General features: G+C 36.2%; 1 protein-coding gene across 1 annotated transcript in view; it reads left to right on the top strand.

Moving 5' to 3' along the window:
- Adam2 (ADAM metallopeptidase domain 2) overlaps nt 1–16542 on the top strand; it is a 65888-nt gene that overhangs the window by 41152 nt on the left and 8194 nt on the right. Inside the window, exons 15-16 of the mRNA XM_026398907.2 lie at nt 5055–5160; nt 10788–10971. Coding sequence (XP_026254692.2) covers nt 5055–5160; nt 10788–10971 — 290 coding nt within the window. The remainder of the gene's footprint in view (nt 1–5054; nt 5161–10787; nt 10972–16542) is intronic.

The following is a 16542-nucleotide window of genomic DNA, read 5'->3' as shown; positions in this document are numbered from 1 at the left end:
GCATGAAATTATTTTACTGATTTCATTTTCAGGGGGTCTGTTGTGTGTAGAAGAAAAATATTCATTTTTATGTATTGATTTTATATCCTGTTGCTTTGTGAATATTTTTTTATCAGCTCTGGATCTCTCTTCCAGTGGAGCTTTTGGTATATTTTAAATATAGGGCTAAATCATCTGCGATCGGTGATAATTCTTCTTTGTATCCCTTTTATATCCTGGTTTTAATATAAGGTGTCCCCCCAAATCTCCTGTGTTACTGAAGGAATATTCAGAGGTAAAATGGTTGGACTATGAGAGCTGTAAGCTAATTGGCCTGTCCTTATTTGAATGAATTGGTGGTCATTGAAGGCAGGTGAAGCATGTTTGGAGGAGGTACATCACTGGAGCCATATCCTAAAAGGGTTCACCTTCCTTGTGGCCTGGCCCCACCCTGACCCCACCTTTGTCTCTCTCTCTCTCTCTCTCTCTCTCTCTCTCTCTCTCTCTGTCTCCTTTCTGAACCCACCAGGAGCTGAGCGGCTCTCCTCTGCGGGGCGCTTTTCCCCATGATGCCTGCCTCACCTTGGGCCCAGAGCAATGATTGGACTGAAACCTCAGAAACTGTGAGCCCCAAATAAACTTTTCCTCTTAAGTTGTTCTTGTAAGGTATTTTGATCACGGCAATGCTAAAAAATGTAACTTAAACAATTATCTTGCCTAATAGCTCAAACTAAAATTTCAGGTACTATTCTGAATAGGAGTGGTGAGAGTAGACATCTTGACTCATTCCCAATTTTAGAGGAAATGCTCTCAATTTTCCACCATTTGCTAGGATGTTGGCTTTGGGTTTGTCATAAATAGCCTCAATGATGGGGAGATAAATTTCGTGGTTTCTTCGGTGTTTTTATTGTGAATGGATGCTGAATTTTGTCAAAAAACCTTTTTTTTCCTTCTGTTGAGATGATCTTGTGATTTTTGTCCTTAATTCTATTTGTATGTTGAATTACATTTATTGATTTATGTATACGGACTCATCTTTGCATCCCTGGAATGAAACAAACTTAAGCATAACATATGGTCTTCTTCATATGTTTTTTAATACAATTTGCTAATATTTTATTAAGGATTTTTTTCATCTATGTTCAATAGAGATATTGGTCCGTGGTTTTCTTTACTTGACATATCCTTATCTGGTTTTGGTATCAAGTTGATACTGACTTTGAGGAATGAATTTAGAAGTGTTCTACCCCTTTATATTTCATGGAGTGATTTGGGGATCATTGGTTATTAGTCTTTAAAGGTCTGGTAGAATTCAGCTGAGAATCCATCTGGTCTTGGTGTTTCCTTTGTTGGAAGGATTGTATTACTGCTTCAATCTCGTGGCTTGTTGTTGGTCTGTTCAGGTTTTCTATATCCTCTTGGTTCAATGTTGGTATGTCTTTATGTGTTTAGAAATGGATCCATTTCTTCTGGATTTTCCAATTTATTGGAATATATGTTTTCAAAATAGTCCCTAATGATCTTTCTGCATTTTTTTTTTTTTTGGTTAGCTTAGCTAATGGTTTACCAATATTTTTTTATCTTTTCAAAGAACCAACTCTTTGTAACATTGATTCTTTGTTTTGTTTTTTTATTCTCTGTTTTGTTAATTTCAGCTTTTATCTTAATTACGTCCTTCTTTGTATTATTTTGTTTTGTTTTTGTTTTTCTAGAACCTTGAGATGCATCATTAGGTTGTTTGGGGTCTTTCTGATTTTTTTTTTAACGAAGGCAATCATAACTATAAAATTTCCTCTTAGAGCCCTCTTCATAATGACACCAAGATTCTGATATGTTCTATTTCTTGTTTTAGTCAGCTTTTTCATTGCTTTTACCTGATAAGAACAATTTTAGAGAAGGGAAATTTTATTTAGAGCTCAGTTTCTGAGATCTCTCCATAGATGACCAACTCCATTTGTCTGTGCCTGGTGGAAGGGTGTGGCAGAGGAAAAGAGCTCAAAATATGACAAAATAGAGAGACTAAGTTTGACTCACGAGGAACAAAATATAAACCCCAAAGACATGCCTCTAGCCGTGTCCTATCTATCTAAAAGTACCAACCAACCAATCCATTCAAATGGATTAGATTAAGGCTCTCATAACCCAATCATTTCACCTCTAAAATTTCTTGCATTGCTTTTAAATTTTTAAATTCTGTGATTTCTTCTATAATCCATTCATCATTTAAAGTATATTGTTCAATCTCCATGTGTTTACATAGCTTCAGTATGTTTTCTTTTTCTTTTTTCTTTTTCTTTTTTTTAAGAGAGAGAGAGAGAGGGAGGGTGGGAGGGAGAGAGAGAATTTTTTTAATATTTATTTTTTTAGTTTTCGGCGGACACAACATCTTTGTTAGTATGTGGTGCTGAGGATCGAACGTGGGCCGCACGCATGCCAGGCGAGCGTGCTACCACTTGAGCCACATCCGCAGCCCCAGTATGTTTTCTTGCTGTTTCTAATTTCATTACGATATGATAAGATGCAAGAAATTATTCTGATTTTTTTTTTATTTGCTAAGACTTGCTTATGACATAAAATGTGTTCTCTTTTGGGGAATGTTCCATGAACATCTGAGGGATAAAAATGAATTCAACTATTGTTGAGTGAAATAGCCTAGAGATGTCTGCTATGCCCATTTCATTTATAATAAACTTTAGATCTGAAGTGTCTTTACTGATTTTATATCTGATTGGCCTACTTATTGTTGATCAAGGTATGTTGAAATCAGTTGGTATTGTTGTATTGGCGTCTAGCATTTGTTTTATATAATCAGGTGCATCCATGGTGGGGCAGAAATATTTATTACTATTATATATATATTCTGGTTGGATTGTTCCTTTTACCATATGAAGTGATCGCCTTTGTCTCTTGTAATTAATTTTGGCTTGGAGTCTGCTTTGTTGAACATAAGTATGGCTACTCTTGGTTTTCTTTTAGGCTCCATTTGCATGGAATATTTTTTCCACCCTTCACTTTCAGCCTCTGGATGTCTTTGCTAAGAGGTAAGTCTCTTGCAGACAACATATAGTTGGGTCTTTTTAAAAATCCACTCTGCCAGTCCATGTCTTTTAGTTGGAGAATTTAGACCATTTACACTCATTTATTATAGGGAGATGTTTACATTACTTCCTGCCTTTTTTTAAGAAATCAGATGTTATTCTGATTTTTTTTACTTTCCTCTAAGTGTTACATTTTCCCCTGAGGCTTTTAAAATTCCATCCTTATCCCATATATTTGGCATTTTAATTATAATGTCACACAGAGGTTCTTTTTTGCATACTGTACATAGATGTCCATATCATCCCTTATATTTTTTTCACTGAAATGGCTCTCAGTGTCATTAGCCTGTATCTCAGTTATGGCCTCAATTCCAATAATTCTTATGTTGGGTCTCTTAATGTTGTCCAAGAGACTTTTAACTGAATTTTTAATCTGATTTACTGTGTCTTTCATGCTGGGGTTTCTATTTGTTTTATTTGCAGAACCCATCTCTCTCTATTGAAATTCTCTTTCAAATCCTGTGTTTTCTCTCTTAGTTCATTGATCACCTTAGCAATAAGCTTGTTTTATTTCCTTGGGATTTCATCTACTTTATTATTTGTGGATTCAGCCAGTGGGGGGTTATAAACTTTTGAAGGCATCTTCTTGGCATGTTTTCTAATGTTTTCTGAGGTCCTATATTTGTGCATGTGTTGAGGTGGATCTCTCTTCCTCTTTAATGTTAAAGTCCTTCAGTGAATAGTTATCTCTTCATGAGAAGCACTTGACTTTGGGTGTGTCTTAGCTTCTACACATTTGATCAGCATAATCAAGTGATAAGTCCAACCACCACTAGCAATTTGAGAAGACAGTAACTTCAATTAACAGTGGTAATTTAAAAACAAGCCAGATGTCAACATATGCAATAAGAGTTATTACCAAAAATCTCTGCAACTCCATTAACCAAAGAGAAAAGTGGGTTAGAAATAATATAGACTATGTAAAGAGATCAAGCATTTGTTACAGTATGCCAAGTTGAATTAGAAGAAAGATTAAAAGGGATACAGAAGTAAAATGAGAGAAAAAATGGATAAAGGAGTGGAAGAGGACATGGAAGAAAAAGGAGAAGAGGTATCAAAAAGGATTCAAATAATGACAAAATACATCAAATTAGAACTCTGGTAAAATGCAAATTGTGGGAAGACATTGGGGAGCAGTTTACATGAAGCAGTTAATGTAATAACTGTCTTACAGATACTCAATTTTCTTCTTGCTGAGGTTTCTGAACTGGAGATCTTTCTTGGATTTCGATTTGAGAATCTCCCAACTATGAAGAAGTCTGTCTGACACAAATATATTGCTGTTTGTTTACAGCTCTTACCCAGACTGGCCAAATTTGCTAGGGAGTCTAGATGTTCAGCTCCATCCCCTCCTTATCTGGCAGCCCCTGTTGGTAGAGCGGTGTTTGATTCCGTGCAGACTTCACAATTCAAATGGCTTTGCTATTGTGAAGGTGAGAAGTGTTGTGGTCTGGAAAATGTTCCTATGATTCCAGGATGTTGAAATTTGTTAAGGTTTATTTTATGTCTCAAATATGGTCTACCTTAATGTTTTATATATTTTTGAACAAGATGTGTATTCTGTGATTGTAACTTTTAGTGTTTAATAAAATGAAGGTCTATTAGGTCAAGTTAGGTAATATTAGTTTTCAAGCATTTTATACCTCTGCCTTCTTGTTTATACAAATTACTGAAAGAGAAACGTTGAAGTCTTCAGTTATAACTGTGGACTTTTCTCTTTTCAAATTATCACTTTTTGCTTCAAGTATTCGAAGATCTGCTATTGATATGTCAGTGCATATACATTCGGGAATATTATGCTACTTAAAAATTAATTATGTAACGTCACTTTGTAATGTCCCTGAAATATCCCTTGCTAGTTATACTTTGTTTATATTATATATTGTTTAATATAAATGTAGCAAGTCCAGCTTTTTAACACAATATTAAAAAATATAAGTTAAAAAATATACTTAGAATAAATTCACTCTTTTTCAGGGTCAATATTTGCTTCTGAAGACTGTTACAACGAACTTAACTCTAAAACTGACATTTCTGGGAACTGTGGTATAACTGATGATGGATACCAAGCATGTGAAGCTAAGTACGCTTTAGGAAACCCTGACAGAGAACCTCTATAGCCTTGTATTTGAAAATGTCACCAATTAAGTTTATATATAAACAAAGTATCATCTACCCATGAAGTAAGACCATGTTTCATGAGATGATACATGTCGTAGATGCAGAAATACACAACATTTCTCTTTCTCATCCAAATCATCTCTGTTGTTTTTATCATCAAGGTTTTTGTTTACACAAAGGTACATTAATTGCTCATCAGTAATTATTTTTTTTTGTTTTGCATGCCATCTCCTTAATTTTACAAGGGATGATGATCCTGATAGGGTTGAAATGAAAATACATGAATTTTTTACTATCTAGAAAGCACAGTGCTGAAGAGCAGACATACGTACATTCTATCACCAGACTTTTTGACTTTACATCCTAATTTCATTGTTGACCTCTTTGGGTGACCTCAGGCACCAACAGCACAAAAAAATCCCGTATTCCCCTTTGATGAGATTTATCAGTAGTTAACATTTTACGAATTTGTTTTATCTTCCTGTTTTTATAAGTCTTCTCTGTCCATAATTTGTATGTACCACTTGAGTGGAAGTTGGAGATTGTGCTTCATGACCCCTAAATCAATCAGCCTGTCTTTCCTGTGAATAAATTCTATTGTAGTTATAAAAGGTAAATCATATTAAAATTTCATTCATTTTTAAAACCTTTTCCTTAGAACTATTTTCCTTTGCTCAGGAATGAATGCAAAGTCAAGTATTTGCATCTATTCAGAATGTACTTTCAGGCTTCATTAATCTGGAACATTTCTTCTCCTTTCATTTGTTTCTTCTCCTTAGGTGTTTGCTTTTCTTAAACACTACAGGCCATTTATTTTGTAGAATTTTCTCCTAATTTGAATTTGTTTGATATTTTTCTGTTAGTTTTCAAAATTAGATTTGTTTGCATTTTGATCTTTTTACAACACAAGTAATGCTGTACTTTCGAATGCACATAAATTTTTTTACAAGTGCATACAATTTTCTTTCAAAATTGGAAATTGCATGTTAAATTGTTTGGTTGAGTTATTTTTTTAAGTCTCCCAATTTTGATGTTCTAATGTTTCCCATTGTAGTTAACATATAATTTGAGAGTGAGTCATGTTGAGACTGTGGGCATATTCTTTGATCCACCTGTTTTCAAATTCATTGATGAATTTTTAACTCAATTTTTTTTTATTTTGCTTTGTACAGGTACAAATGTACTGCAGGAAAAAGCAGTCCACTTCTCTGTTTATATTTGTGCCTTTCCTTATCTATGTACTCATTAATATCCATTCTGAATCGGTAATTATGATTTATTCAATGGAATACATTACCATTCGAAAATATTTTCAATATTTTTGTACCAATAGTAATGTATTTTGAAATTATTTTCTTGAATCCTCTCAGTTTGACTCAGGAGAACCTCTTTCAGTTGATCACTGTACCAAAAGTCTACATGATTCTTCTAGAACTTCCAAATTTTTCTAGCACCCACAAGAACAGATGCTGGGGCTCCTGTTCCTCCTCTCCTTCCCAGGCTCTGCACACAGCTGTTTGTCCAAGGAACCCAAGTTCCTTTTAATAGAGGACAGCACCTGGGCACATCTTCTAATTCTGTCCCCTGATATTAAAGTTAAGAAAATTGAGTGTGCTTGCATGAATTTTTTAAAAAAGTCTTATCTACAAAATACCATGTTACACAGTTCCTATCTTAAGGCTCAGATTTCATGCAATCCTTTCCTTTCTAGTCATGTGCCAGTGTGCTCAAAGTGTGTGTGTTTGAGCATGTGTGAACATGCACATGCTGTAGGTTGCAAACAATTCCACCTTATTGCAATGCCTTCCAGCCAAAGACCACCAGGAGCACAAGTGGAGTTAAATTGCATCCATCACACACTGTAGCACAGACACACATGATGGGAAACTGTGAGCACCTTGGCTTCAGAGTTTTATAGACTCACACTGTCAGATTTGTGCTTGTGTCGGGTGGTTTATAGGAGGGTGTCAGGAAGTGGATCTTTGCTCTAAAATGGATGTTTCCAAGAAGTGGAGGTAATTCCATGATCGTATGCCTCTTGTTTGCATCTCCTCTCTGTGTGTTCAGACATGACCTGTGGAGGATGCTTGTCTTTCTTGATTTTCCATGGTCACAGGGTGACTTTGCTTAACGTTGGTATTCTCTGGGACCACCTGTGTTCAGCAGGGGACACCAGGAGTTCAGGACCGCTTTTGTGTGCTCTAAGGTCCTGCTGATAACATCTGGCCTTTGCCTGAAAACTAGGGGCTGCTTTGATCATTGTCCCTTCCTTCCATGGGCCAAAGACAAAAAATTCAGGTCACAGCAAATTGCTCTGAGATATCCAGGTTTCCAGGATGGCTGAACTGCTGCTGATTAGGAGGTCATCTTATCCATATTTCTTCACTTATTCATTCATTTATTTTTGTGGTGCTGGGGATTGAGCCCAGGGACTCATGTAACCTAGCCAAGCACTCCACCACTGAGCTACTTGCCCAGCCCAGATTAGGGGATCATTAAGACAACTTGGGGACTGGGGCTGCGGCTCAGTGGTAGAGCGCTTGCCTGGCATGTCTGAGGCTCTGGGTTTGATTCTCAGCACCACATTAAGTAAGTAAATAACTAAAATAAAGATATTGTGTCCAACTGTAACTAAAAATGTGTTTTTTTTTTAAAAAAAAGACAACCTGGGTGGCTTGATGCCAAACAGAATACATGGGCCAAACCAAAATGAAATGGCATAGCATGTACTCCAAGCAGGTGCTCACATTAATCCCTAGAACATAATACCCTAAATGACACATATCATTTATATATACATATATAGACATCCCTAGTATGTCAAAAGATAGTTTAATTCCTTAATGTAACTTTAATCCTCAAAATTTTCATTATAAAATAACTCTTTTGAAACAGATGCTATTCGCAATGCTTAGCAAATTTTTGGCAGCTGAAATAAATTCAGCTGATGTATTTAAAGAGAGCCATTGCTTCCCATTTTTAATTGTGCAAAGTCTAGCTTTCTATCTAAAATGTACACACTTCTAGATTCCATCCTGCAACATATTATCTATGTGCCTCACAAAAGAAAACTTTGAACCCTACCTTTTTTGTCTCTAACTGCACTGGGACTGACAATACTGTTCCTTCCCTTCTTTACATGACTCTTTAAAGAATCTGATTTTCCTGTTGAGCACATGCACACCACTAAGTGTTTTATCCTCATGAAGTTGGTATCACAGGTTTGGACTTCATGCCATTACTTTGCATCTTTCTATTCTTAAGTAACTGTAGGTTCACACTTGTAGAAATCACGGCAGGGGTGATGGAGAGGATCCCTGTAACTTTCAGCTCGCTTCCACGAGGCAACATCTGCCGTGACATAAAAATCTGCAGTACAAGATCAAAATCAGGAAATTGAACATTGGCAAATTCATGCCCTTTATTCAGGTTTCATCTGTTTTATGGAAATTCATAGTGAGGGATGAGGAAAGGTTCCATGAATCATCATCTTAGGACTGTTGAATTTTCCCAGTAATGAACTTAGAATGTCTCTTAATTTATTTTAGTCTTTGATTTTTTTTTCTTTCTGCTAGTTTACTAGAATCTGTGTGCAAGGGGCCTCTTCCTTTTGCTAAAAACATCCCTAAATACTGTGTTTTCAAGGCTATCATGAACACAATAGTTTTCTAAATTTAATTTTCACATTGTTGCTGATCTGTAATTATCAAAACAAAATTATAAATGATGGTTTTTATTACTTTTTAAACTTTTTTGTTCTTTTTAGATATACATTAGAGTATATTTTGACATCTTATACATACATGGAGTCTAACTTATTCTAATTAGGATCCCATTCTTGCGATTGCACGTGATGTGGAGTTGCACTGGTCGTGTATTCATATATGAACATAGGAAAGTGATGTCCCATTTATTCTACTGTCTTTCCCATTTCCCTCCCCCATCCCTCCCCTCCATTCCCCTTTGTCTAATCCAATGAAGAACTTCTGTACTTCCCCTCCCTTGTTATGGTTTAGCATCCACATATCAGAGAGAATATTCAGCCTTTGGTTTTGGGGGACTGGTTTATTTCACTTAGCACGACAGTCTCCAGTTCCATCCATTTACCAACAAATGCCATAATTTTATTCTTCTTTATGGCTAATATTACATTGTGTATATATTCCACATTTTCTTTATCCATGCATCTGTTGAAGGGCACCTAGATTGGTTCCATAGTTTAGCTATTGTGAATTAAGCTGCTATGAACATTGAAGTGGCCACGTCACTGTAGTAGGCTGATTTTACACCAAGGAGTGAGATAACTGGGTCAAATGATGGCTCCATTCCTAGTCTTCTGCGGAATCTCCACACTGCTTTCCAGAGTGGTTGCACCAATTTTCAGTCCCACCAGCAATATATAAGTGTGCCTTTTCCCCCACATCCTTGCCAACATTTATTGTTACTTGTATTCTTGATAATTGCCATTCTGAGTGGAGTGAAATGGAATCTCAGTATAGTTATAATTTGCCTTTCTCTCATTGCTAGAGATGTTCAACATCTTTTCATATATTTGTTGACCATTTGTATTTCTCCTTCTGTGAGTACTCATTCTGTCCCTTTACCCAACAAATGGTGTTTTATATTGATCTTTTTATTAGAGCTTTATGATTATATATAGTATTTGAGTTCATCCCCACAAACTCACCCAGGCATGGAAATTGATTTCAGTTCAAGATCCCCCCTTTTCCCTCCTCCTTTTCCCCTCCCCCTTGCTCCCACCTTTTCCCTCTGGTTTCCCCCTCCCTTCCTCCATCTCCTTTTCCCCTTTTCTTCCACTCTACTAGACTTTCTTTGGCTCCTTTATATTAATCTTGATCTTTGGCATTGTGTGACCTTCCTGAACTTTTTTCTTCTGTGTGTGAGTTTCTTAGTCTTTATGTCTAGTATCATGTCATATGCAAGCCAGTTTCTAAGTACATGTTATTTTCCAATAGCTATGCCTTCAGTTTCTTTCTAACTTGATTGCACTTCTAGATCTCCATTAAAATGTTCACTTTTAAGTGGATAAAGAGAATATGCTTGCTCCTTCCTGATTTTATGCAGAAATATTCAGCCTTTCACTCTTAAGTTTGTCGTTAGCTACAGAGATTTTACAGATACTCTTCCTCCATTCCTTATTCGGTGGAGGGAGTTTCCTTCTAGTCCTGGCTTATTGAGAGCTTTCAGTTTTGCACGGAGGTTTTGTTTTTTCAAATGCTTCTTATTCCGTATTATTAAAATGAATTCATGTTTTTAGTGTTTTTTTTTTTTGGGGGGGGGGGGCTTTCGAAATTAATTGTTGCCGGGCTGGGGATGTGGCTTAAGCAGTAGCGCGCTCGCCTGGCATGCATGCGGCCCGGGTTCGATTCTCAGCACCACATACAAACAAAGATGTTGTGTCCACCGAAAACTAAAAAAAAATAAAAAAATTTAAAAAAAAAAGAAATTAATTGTTGCCTGCATCCTTTTGCAGATCTTGAATTTTTATTTAAATCTATTCACTTTGGAAATGACATTCAAATATTTCTCTATTAAAATTAATGTTTTTCATTTGTGGATCAATTCTAGGGATCGGAAATGTGGAAAATTAATATGTAAATATGGAGGTAGTCATATCCTTCAGTTGAAAGATGCCACTGCCATTTATGCCAACATAAGTGGAGACATCTGTGTTTCTTTGGAATATAACAAGGGTCATGCAGAAATAAAGAACATGTGGGTAAAAGATGGAACTGTTTGTGGTGCACAAAAGGTTGGTGTTCTTTTCTTTCTAACTTCCTAATATTTTTTATTACATGATAAACTTAGTATTTTTCCTCAGAATTTAAGTGTGCAATCAATATAGAAATTTAGAAAATAAGAAAAAAAATACTGCAATCAGTCACCATGCATAGATGATATTACTATAATATTTCACCAATGATTTTATACTTTTCTTACGGATGTTGCACATATGCACTGAATTAAGAATCACACTGTTCATTCACTGTATTAAATTATCTCATGTTTTTAAAAAATTTTTAGTTGTAGATGGACACAATACTTTTATTTAGTTTTTTTTTTTTTAAATGTGGTGCTAAGGATCGAACCCAGTACCTCACGCAAGCTAGGCAAGTGCGCTACCACTGAGCCACAACCCCAGCCCCAAATTATCTCATATTATACAGAGTACTTCAAATGTCATAAACACTCTTGTGATATCATTGATTTTAAATAGTTGTTTAAATAATATATGTCCATTAAGATAATGAAAATAAAGAATTCATAAAGCAAACAAGTTACATATCTGAAATATAATCATGCTTTCCATTTTCATGAGCTTTCCTCCATTTCTACATACATATATAGAGATAGACTATTTCTCTAGTATATCTTTATATTTTCATAAAATATTCCATTGTTTTACCTGCTTTTGATATTTTATCACTCAACATTATCAGACACATGAACTCTGTGTCAACATTTCTTGTCTTCCAAGATTTTCCCATTTTGTGAAATATTGAATACCTGTATGCATACACATAGGTACAGAAGATGGTTCAAGTTCAAATTAGTCTCATGTGCAAACTTGAAATCATAAAGCCAGAATATAGTAAACCACTTGTTGAAGAAAAGAGGGAAAGCCAAAATATACTTGGGAACTGAAAGATATTTTTTGTGAGTAAACAGTAAGAAAAAGAAAATGACTTTCCACATTTTGATTGTCAACAAGTGTAAGTGAAATCTAAGAATTTTTTCACATATTAATTGTCACTATGAATGTATACATATTTAAAATAGACCTTTTTTCATTTAGTTAAGGAAATATATTCCATACAAATAGTTCTATTACAACCTAACTTTGCTAAATATTTGCTCAGAAAATTGGAAAGGAGAAAAAGTATACAAAAGAAAAAATTGTAACACCAAGTGCTTGCACAAAAACTAGATCATCTTTAAGACTTTGTACTACCTTTGCTTTCATGGAATTTACTTTGCAAAAACACTTACCGAATTAAAACCCAAGACTATCTTTAGTTGTAAATTATTTCTAGGCTACATGAGTGAGGAAGAGCAAAAATGTCATGTATCTGCTATTCGTTAGTGGATGATGATCAAGCCAGCTACTCTTTGAGTACTTTGACAATTTTTATGTGTTCATTGTTTTTGGAATAGCTCATATGTGAATTTTCATTTGGATTTGAATGAATACATTATCATGAGAAATTTTTAAATTCCTCTTGTCAGCAAAGAAAGGGTAAGAGATTTGGGTACTAGTGAATAAGTGTAAAAATTTTGAACATTACCTCTTCCTTTGTAGCTATTCCTAAAAGGAATGTAACCAAGAGATGTGTAGTTAAAGGATCTGAAACTTCACAAACAAAGTATCAGCCCAAACAGCGATAGGAAAACAGGGGAAAGAAGAAGGGAAGGGCCAGAGATCATAAGGACACAGGAAAGATCTGTAGAGAAGGAGTAGAGAGAGAGAGAAGGAAGGACGGGAAAGAGGGAGGATAGGAGGAATCAATTTTTTTAAATTATGCTTTGTGCCTATGTGGATATACCACGGGGAATTTCACCTTTATATGCACGTGGAAAGCTCCAATCAAAGATCAACAAATAGACGAGTGAAAGAAGGACCAGCGGAGGAAGGAGGATGGGAGGAGGGAGGAGGGCAGGGAAAAAAGGGGCGATGCGAACTGGGACGTGAAATCAGATGCCAGGCTTGTTCGACTTTGTCAGGATCCACCCGACGACTCTGCTTATCTATAAGGCTCTAATAAACATATTTCTTGAGGCAGACCAGGGTGGGAAATATCCATACATGGATCAAAGCGGGCAAATGAAGAAGTCAGAGAGGAATAGAATGGAAACAAGAAAGCCCCCACACTTGCTGTCTTATGATATGGCACCCCACTCTGGCTCACTGACCCCACCAGGGGCCCCATGAGGAACATGACATTGCCCCTGACAAGTTAATGACAAGTAAGACCACCTCAACACTTTGGGATTTTTTTTTTTTTTTACCCACCCTCAACTTAGAAAATTAACAGCTGAAGAATGTGAAAGTATCTTTAAAATTGGGGCAACATGATTTTTTATTTGCCTCTAAAAATTATCATCAAGGAGGGGAAACGTGGGGATGTAGCTGAGTTCAGTGGCAGAGCACTTGCCTAGATGTGCACGAGCCTGGGTTCAGTCCTCAGCCCCGGAAAGAGTGACTGGTTTCAAATTCCCAACGGGAAAGCATTTGTGCACTCATGTAAAAGAACAAAGCCAGAAGATGTAGGCAAGTGGCATGTCACACTGCTGCCAGGAGCGGAGCAGGTGGAAGTGCACTGGCTGCATCTGCAACACCACACCCGCCCTGTCACAGAGAGCCCCCGCTGGAATCCATGTTAAAGGCCAAAAGTGTAGGGCGTTTATCACCGTGTCCCCAGAGACTATCCCATTGGTTGTATTTTGCAAATAATAGATTTATAATTGAAAATGTTTTCTGTGACATTTGTGTGTTTTGTAAAAAAAAAAAAAAAGTCTCTTATTGTGAAAAATAAATTTCATATTATTATGAATACTATTTTATATTATGATGAAATAGTTTTATATGTATTTCATATATCATGAAATAATGGCTATCTTGGCTGATTCATTCTGTGTTTTATTCATAGTTAATCCCTTTTTTAATTTCTAACTTTTATTGAAAAATTTTGTCATAGATATTTAAGGTGTACAACATGACAGGTGATGTACATGTGCATAGTGAAATGATTACTAGAAACAAACTGATTAACCTGTCCACCACTTTCTCAGCTACCTGTATGTGCGTGTGTGTGTTAGTTATGAGCACCTGAAGTCTGATCTTTTAGCAAGTTTTAGTGTATAATATTAGAACAACAATCCTTGTATTGTCCATGAGAGCTCTAGACTTATCCTATATAACTGCGAGTTTGTACCTCCATCTCCTCCTCCTCACCCCTGGTAACCTCCCTCGTGCCCTCCATTGCCAGGTATTTGAGTTTTTCTTTTTTATTCCCACACATAAGTGACATCTTGCAGTATCTGTCTTTCCGTGTCTGCCTTATTTCACTCAGCATAATGCTCTGAACGTTCATTCAGCATTTCCTTTTCAAGGCTGAAAAATATCCCATTTTGTAGATAGATGGAAGGTAGATAAATACCACAATTTTGTTTTCCAAAAGAAACACATCAAATGCTGTCCATCAAAGCAGTGTGTTATGAACCTTAAATAAAGATTTCAAAAGTTAAAATGATTAACTATGAATGAAACACAAGATGAATAAATGAATCCAGACAGATTTGATACATTTAAAATCTGTTGATAGGCTCTCAGGTTGCTTGGCTGTTGTGACTCATGGGCAATGAACACGGAAGTGCTGATTTCGTTTCCTTGGGTATGTGCTCTGGAGTGGGTTTGCTGATTCATACAGTAGTTCCAGTTTTGGTGTTTTGAAGCATCTCCATATAGTTTTCCATAGTGACTGTTGTTAACTCACACTCCCACCAACAGGGAATAAGGTCCCCCTTTGTCCTCATCCTTGCCAACGTATTTCTCTCATCTTTCAATGTTGAGCATCCTAATAAGTGAGTTGATATGTTATGGTGGCTTTGTTTTGCATCTCCCTGATGATTAGACCAAGAACTATATACCTGTTGGCCACTTTTATATCTTCTTTGAGAAAGGTTTATTTGTCCCTTTGCCCATTTCAATCAGATTACTCTAAATATGTATTTTTGCCACTGTGTTGTATGAATTCCTTACATATTTTGGAAATTAACCTTTTATAAGATATACAGCTTGCAAATTTTTTCTCTCAAGCCTCAGGTTGCCTTTCCATTTCGGTAATTGTATCTTTTGCTTTGCAGAAACTCTTTAGTTTCTCTTGTTGATTTTTGCTATTCTTGCTGTATTGTGAATGTAATATTCAAAAGCTAATTACCAGGCCAATACCAAGGAACTTTCCCTATGTTTTCTTCTGGAAGTTTTATGGTTTCATTTTGAGCTTGCTTTTGTGTATGGTGTAAGAAAGAGGTCCAGTCGGATTCTTCTGCATGTGGATACAGTTTTCCCAGCACCACTTACTGAAGACAACATTCTTTCCTCATTGTGTCTTCTTCGTGGCTTTGTCCAAAATCCATTGACAATGCATGCTTAGGTTTATTTCTGAGCTCTCTATTCTGCTAACCCCTTTATTGTGTGTATTCTGTAAGTGTTCTGCTTCACCTCCTACCCTCTCAGTCATGGAAACACTGTGTCCAGAATGCACTCTCTTCATCTGCTGAATAATTGAATAGGTTACACTTAGAGACAATCTTGGCTGATGGGGGTGGTAATATGTATTATTCTCATACCATGAGTTTAGCGATTTCTCCACTTCATCTACAAAGCTGAACATGGCCTGCCAACTATTTCTGTGGTAAAATATGGATAGCATAAACTTTGTCACTGTGATCCTGTTCAGGAACATCAGTGCATGCTCCATTGCTAGAGATTTCTCATCATCCTATACAATTCATTAAACCCCAGTAACCTCTCTTCAGAGACGCTGCTTACCACTATTACACTTTCTTACTCTCTGAATTTAAATATTCTAGGTAACTCCTGCAAGTAGATCCATACAAGATACGTATGGTCTGGCTTATTTCACCTGCATAACACTTTCTAGGTTCACGTGTGTTTGTAGCATGTATCAGAATTTCATTGCTTTTTTTTTTTAACAAAAGGCAAATTTAATCTACTAAATAGTAAATTAAATTCTCATGGGTGAGATCCTTTACCTTTTCTTTTTTAAATTTTCTTATTATTTTTTAAATACACGACAACAGTGAAATGCATTACAATTCTTTTTTTTTTTTTTTTTATTGGTCGTTCATAACATTACATAGTTCTTAATACATCATATTACACGGTTTGATTCAAGTGGATTATGAACTCCCGCTTTTACCCCGTATACAAATTGCTGTATCACATCAGTTACCCTTCCATTGATTGACATATTGCCTTTCTAGTGTCTGATGTATTCTGCTGTCTGTCCTATTGTCTACTATCCCCCCTCCCCTCCCCTCCCCTCCCCTCCCCTTATCTCTCTCTACCCCTTCTACTGTAAATCATGTCTTCCATTTGTATTCTCGTGACTTACCCCTCCTTACCTCTTATATGACATTTTGTATAACCCTGAGGATCGCCTTCCATTTCCATGCAATTTCCCTTCTCACTCCCTTTCCCTCCCACCTCTCATCCCTGTTTACTGTAAATATTCTTCTCAAGCTCTTCGTCCCTACCCTGTCCTTGTTTACACCCCTTATATCAAAGGAGTCATTTGGT

This window comes from Urocitellus parryii, chromosome 14 (genome assembly GCF_045843805.1).
Source record: "Urocitellus parryii isolate mUroPar1 chromosome 14, mUroPar1.hap1, whole genome shotgun sequence".
NCBI lineage: Eukaryota > Metazoa > Chordata > Mammalia > Rodentia > Sciuridae > Urocitellus > Urocitellus parryii.
The sequence above is the reverse complement of the archived record's forward strand: the minus strand, read 5'-3'. Positions and strand labels throughout refer to the sequence as shown.